Source organism: Lagenorhynchus albirostris, chromosome 14, assembly GCF_949774975.1.
Source record: "Lagenorhynchus albirostris chromosome 14, mLagAlb1.1, whole genome shotgun sequence".
In the NCBI taxonomy this organism is placed as follows: domain Eukaryota; kingdom Metazoa; phylum Chordata; class Mammalia; order Artiodactyla; family Delphinidae; genus Lagenorhynchus; species Lagenorhynchus albirostris.
In genome coordinates, this window is record NC_083108.1 from 79,854,123 (window position 1) to 79,860,122 (window position 6,000).

General features: G+C 43.8%; 1 protein-coding gene and 1 pseudogene across 5 annotated transcripts in view; both read right to left on the minus strand.

The window, feature by feature from the left end:
• TCTN1 (tectonic family member 1) overlaps nucleotides 1-560 on the minus strand; it is a 33,070-nt gene extending 32,510 nt beyond the window's left edge. For 3 of the 5 annotated variants that reach the window (XM_060170555.1, XM_060170554.1, XM_060170553.1), the window contains exon 1: nucleotides 278-560. In XM_060170555.1, the coding sequence (XP_060026538.1) occupies nucleotides 278-497 (220 nt within the window). In that variant the 5' untranslated portion in view covers nucleotides 498-560. The remainder of the gene's footprint in view (nucleotides 1-277) is intronic. The other 2 variants (XM_060170558.1, XM_060170556.1) reach the window with 1 other exon arrangement.
• Nucleotides 561-4,443: 3,883 nt separating this feature from the next.
• LOC132504182 (large ribosomal subunit protein P1-like) lies at nucleotides 4,444-4,783 on the minus strand (annotated as a pseudogene).
• Between the last annotated feature and the right edge of the window lie 1,217 nt (nucleotides 4,784-6,000).

A 6,000-nucleotide genomic window follows, 5' to 3' on the forward strand; every position in this document is an offset into this window, starting at 1 on the left:
TAATGTTGTGCAAGACCACTGCAAGTACTTTCAAAGCTTTTTATATTGTCCCACTTGGGCTCTCTGAGCCTCGGTTTTCTCATCTGTCTGACAGTGAACAATAACATCTACCTCTAACGGTTGTTGAGAGAATTAATGCCTATGAAACACTTAGCAATGCCTGCACACAAGTGGTCAATAAACGTTTACTATCATTATTATTACATCCTCACCCGGGCTACCACCCCCCGCAGTCTGGATCACTGTAGATCCCCAGGAATTGGTACTTGGTACCCACCGTCCGTGACCGGGGTGGGCCTGGGGTCGGAGGAGGGCCTGGGAGCTCTGGGGGTTTCATGGGGCCTAGGAGATACAGCAGGTCGGAAAGTCGTCGAGGCTGGCTTCGTGGAGCTCAGGGCCTCCGTCGTCACCACCGGGGTGTCCCCGGCCTGGGCGCTCACGGAGGCCCAGCAGTCCACGAGCAAGAGCAGGAGCGGCGGGAGATCCCGCAGCCCCATCACCAAGCGGAAACCCGCGCAGCTAGCAGCCAAGGACCGCGCGCTACCTGGCAACCGCGGCGGCTGGGTGCGGGGCATCACGGGAAGGGTCGCGAGAGGACGCGAGAGGCTGGGGGCGGAGGGCGGGGCCTGGGCGAGGCGGGCGGAGGGCGGAGGGCGGAGGGCGGAGGGCGGAGGGCGGAGGGCGGGGCGGGGGCGGGGCCTGGGCGGGGCCGGCCACAAGAGGCGGGGATGGGGGCGGGGAGAGGGGCGGGACTGTGGAACGCGGGCCCGGGGCAGTGTGAAGCCAGTGGACACCTGGGGCTTGTGAATCCCGCATGTGGTTTCCAAGCGGACTGCGGTACTTCTTTAAAAAATGCGGATTTCCAGGTTCCGCCTCAGGGGATTCTGAATCAATAAGCCTAGGGCAGGGTCCAAGGATCAATATTTTTAACAAATGTCCTAATGCAACCAGTGGGGGGGACAGAAATTTGGGGACCCACTCTCCTAAAGCTACTAAATAGGGCTTTTTGAAGGAGCAGAGATCACATCACTATCCTTGAATTTTCTCTGTCTCACACCTGTCGACACTTTCTTTGCCGTTTTTGTTTTAGCCCACTTAGGCTCTCTGAGCCTCGGTTTTCTCATCTGTATGACAGGGATAGTAACTACCTCTAGGGCTTGTATCCCAGGAAGTCGCCAGATAACTTCTGTTCACTGTGTTGTGATAAGGGGGACAGATGAAAACTTAATAACTTTTTCTACAGACAAAAAAAATTGACAAAAATTAAATAGAATGATTTATAGGTGTTAAAAGGAAAAAACAAAGCAAATCTACTGTAACTCTACAAAATGAATTGAAGACCACAAGACTCAGGGAAGCCCCTCAGTTCTAAGCTGCCATATTTATAGAAGTATTCCAGCCCAGGTATGTTGGCTATATCTTTGATACTTAATCTCCTTACAATTCAGAAGTGAATGTGAAAATACTTAAACGTATCATGGTAATTATTCAGGAAACACATTTTTCCAATTTGGAAGAATGCCAAGGGAATTCCCTGTTGGTCCAGTGGTTAGGACTTGGCGCTTTCACTGCTGGGGGCCTGGGTTCCATCCCTGGGGAGCTAAGATCCCACAAGCCACAGCGCAGCCAAAACTAAATAAATTAATTAATTAAAATTAAAAAAAAGAAGAATGCCAAAACAGTATATATACCTAGTTTATTAAATTTATACAGCAAAGCTAAATCATCAAAATGACATCTTTAGCACCTTCCTATGGCATTCCAGAGAAAGTGTATAAAATATAATTGGATCAAATGTGTAATACAGATATTTCCAATTCTTTTCTACAGAGGATTGTTTTAACATCCACCTGAAATTCTGGACCACTTTTAATAATGCTTGTATGTAACGCTTTCCTTTAAAAAAAAACTATTATTTTCCAAACCTTCATCTCACAACTTCTAAATCCAGGATGACTTGTTTTTCAATCTTCTCTTTACTTCCAGGCCTCTACTTTCTTTTCTATACCTTAGTATCTGTCAATCATGTTGTCCTATTTTCTGTTTTGAAATTTTAGGCTGTTGGATTAAATTTTGATAAAGTGACCGTCAGTTCTAACATTTTCGAGTTTATGGTTTGGGAAATAATCTCACCACCCCTTTTGGTTCAATCTCAAACACTCCGTAGGTGGCCCAAAAGTAATTTTATGACATTTTATAAAGTCAAGATGAGGGCTGCATCAGCTCAGATCCATTTTGCAAACCTTGGGAACATTGAAACTTTTCATTTCACAGCCGACTCCTTTCTGCCAGGTTTTTTTTTCATCTTTCAACCCAAAGGATCCTTTCTCTCTTCCTTGTCCCCCGGCCTTGGCAGATTCCCTCATTAAGATGGAAGGACACAAAGAATGGCCAAGATCTATTTACATATTTTGTCCAAAACTGCAGCATTTGCGTTGTGCGTAAATGTTTGTGATCTAAAATGTCCATCTGTTTCTCTAGGATTATTGGCATTCTCAATTCCTTATAGCCTGTGCCAACGTTGGGAGGAATCAAGACAATTTCAGCTTTTTGGAATTCTGCACTTGGAAGCTGCCGCACGTGAGGAGCCTGAAAAACCAAAGACAGGAGTAGCTGGGTGGAAAAATAGCTGAGTCTGACTTCATATAGCAGTGATACCCCTCTGTCTTGGTCTTTGGTGTGGTTTGGGGTGAGTTGACTATTATTGTTGTTATTATTATTGCTAAAGTCGTGGCTTCTAATCTGTCTAAAACTAAGTATGCAGTTTTGCCTATGATTAAGTATATACACCCATCTTTATACATCCGAGCCAAATATTTTACAAATAGGGAGGCAGAATCATTAGGCTTTATAAAGGGATTTCTTAGAACGACAGGAGATGAAGCCTGTGTGAGGAGAAAGGACTGACTCTATTGTTTTGACTGAAGTGAACTGTCGAGTAATTCATTTCTAAATCAACACCCAGAAGAAAATAATCCCCAGCTTCTCTCCTCCTTGCATTTCCCACATGCCTAGTCAACCACCAGATACTATTCTTGTTCTTCAAATGTTTTCTGAAACATTATGGGGGCAGAAGGGCTATTTGAGCAGACTTCACATTCTTGAAAGGTCTCAAATTTACAAGTTTGACCTTTTCTGAAAGTGAAGTAATAAATACAGTCACAGCCATGCATTGACAAGAATGAAACAATTCTTTGTTTACCAGACAACTTTAAACTTGCATCCTATTATTGGACCATACTGAAGTTTGAATAAACTAATCAGCTTTTTAAAAATTAATTAATTAATGTATTTATTTACTTTTATTTTTGGCTGCGTTAGGGTCTTCGTTGCTGCATGCGGGCTTTCTCTAGTTGTGGTGAGTGGGGGCTACTCTTCATTGCGGTGGTGCGCCGGCTTCTCGTTGCGGTGGCTTCCCTTGTTGCGGAGCACTGGCTCTAAGCACGCGGGCTTCAGTAGTTGTGGCACGCAGGCTCTGTAGTTGTGGCTCACAGGCTCTAGAGCACAGGCTCAGTAGTTGTGGCGCACGGGCTTGGTTGCTCCGCGGCATCTGGGATCCTCCCGGACCAGGGCTCAAACCCATGTCCCCTGCATCGGCAGGGGGATTCTTAACCACTGTGCCACCAGGGAAGTCCCAACTAATTGGCTTCTTAAGAACAACTTTAAAGGGCTTCCCTGGTGGTACAGTGGTTGAGAGTCCGCATGCCGATCAGGGGACACGGGTTCGTGCCCCGGTGCAGGAGGATCCCACATGCTCCGGAGCAGCTGGGCCCGCGAGCTATGGCCGCTGAGCCTGCGTGTCCGGAGTCTGTGCTCCGCAACAGGAAAGGCCACAGCGGTGAGAGGCCCGCGTACCGCAAAAAAAAAAAATTTTTTCAGATTGAAACATTTCAATCACAATAAAAGGTACAAAAAAGACCACTGTACACTGCACCGAGATCATTCAGATTTCACATTTTTCCACATTTACTCCACATTTCTTTTTAGTCGGTTTTATTGAGGGATAATTTATATACAGTATAAATTTTTGCATACAGTTTTTTATATACAGGTTTTCTCATGCACCAATGTACAGTTTTTTTGGTATACAGTTTTATGATTTTAACTAACACATACAGTCATGTAACCACAACCATAATCAAGATACAGAACAATTTTACCATGCAGAAAATTCCCCTCATGCTCCTTTATAGTCAGCCCCTCCTACTGTCCCAGCCCTGTAAGACATTGACCTGCTTATTTTCTGTCCCTGTGATTTTCCCTTTTCCAGAATGTCACATGGATGGAATCATACAGTATGTAGCCTTTTGAGCCTGGCTTCTTTCACTTAACCTAATGCCTTTGAGATTTATCCACATTGCATGTATCAACAGTCTGTTTCTTTTATTATTATTATTTATTTTTAAGAGCTCAGCTTTTTATTGACCGTGTTACTAAAGATGTTTAGTCAAAAAGACCAAAGCCCATGTCATCATCGGACTCTTCAGATTCTTCTTTCTTTGCTTCTACTTTCTTCTCAGCTGCGGCAGCAGTGGTGGAGGGGGCAGGATCTCATGCTGGGGCAGCACCAGCTGCTGGGGCAGGTCCACCAGCCCCCACGCTGAAGATGAGGCTCCCAATGTTGACATTGGCCAAAGCCTTTGCAAACAAGCCTGGCCAGAAAGGTTCAACATTTACACCAGTGCTTTAATGAGGGCATTGATCTTATCCTGGGTGACCATCACCTTATTGTCGTGCAGGATGAGGCCGAGTAGATGCAGGTGAGCCCTGAGACGGAGGCCATGGTACGGGCCAGTGCTAGGCGGGGGCTCGTCACCGGATGAAGTGAGGGCCTCACCCCAAGGCAGCCTTAGCTTCCTTGGAAGGACCGAGCACCTTAGCGGCAGCTGAGGAAAGTGGTGTTTCTTTTATTACTTTTATTATTATTATTATTGTAAAAAACCCCACATACCATTAAACACCATCGTAATCATTTTTAAGTATACAGGTCAGCAGTGTTAAGTGTTTTCACATTGTTGTGCAACAGATCTCTAGAACATACATCCAGAGGAGTGTGGGGTGATGTTTCATTGTGGTTTTGATTTGCATTTCTCTAATAATTAGTGATATCAAGTATCTTTTCCTGTGCCTATTGGCGATTTTTGTATCTTCATTGGAGAAATGTCTAGTCAGGTTTTTTGCCCAATTTTTAATTGGGTTTTTGTTATTGTTTTTGAGATGTAGAAGTTCTTTATATATTCTAGATATTAACCCCTCATCAAATATGTGATTTGCAATTATTTTTCTCCCATTCCATAGGTTGCCTTTTCACTCTGGTGATTGTTTCTTTTGACACACAGAAGTTTTTAAGTTTGATGTAGTCCCACTGTTGCCTGTGCTTTTGGTGTTATATCCAAGAAATCATTGCCAAATCCAATGTCCTGAAACTTTTCTCCTATGTTTTCTGCTAGGACTTGAATAGTTTCAATCTATTTTGAGTTAATATTTGTATTTGGCATAAGGTAAGGGTCTAATTTCATTATTTTGCATGTGGATATCCAGTTTTCCCAACACCATTTGTTGAAGAGACGGTCCTTTCCCCCTTATATAGTCCTAGCACCACTGTTAAAAAATAATTTGGCCATATATGCAACAGTTTCTTTCAATCCACTCCTTTCTATTGCTGACAAGTATTCCATAATGGATATACCACCATTTCTTCATTCATTCACAAGTTGAAGGAATTTAAGTTTTTCCAGTTTTTGGCAATTACAAATAAAGCCACTATAAACATTCACATACAGATTTTGTGTGATTTTCATTCCTCTTGGGTGCATACCTAGGAATGAGATTTCTGGGTTGTATAGTGAGTGGCTGTTTAATTTTATAAGAAAATTCCCAACCTTTTCCCAAAGCGACGTACCTTCTGCATGCCCACCAACAGTGTATGAGACTCCAGTTGCTTCTCGTGCTCGTGAAAACTTGGTATGGTCAGTTTTGTTTGCAATTTCATTTTTAGCT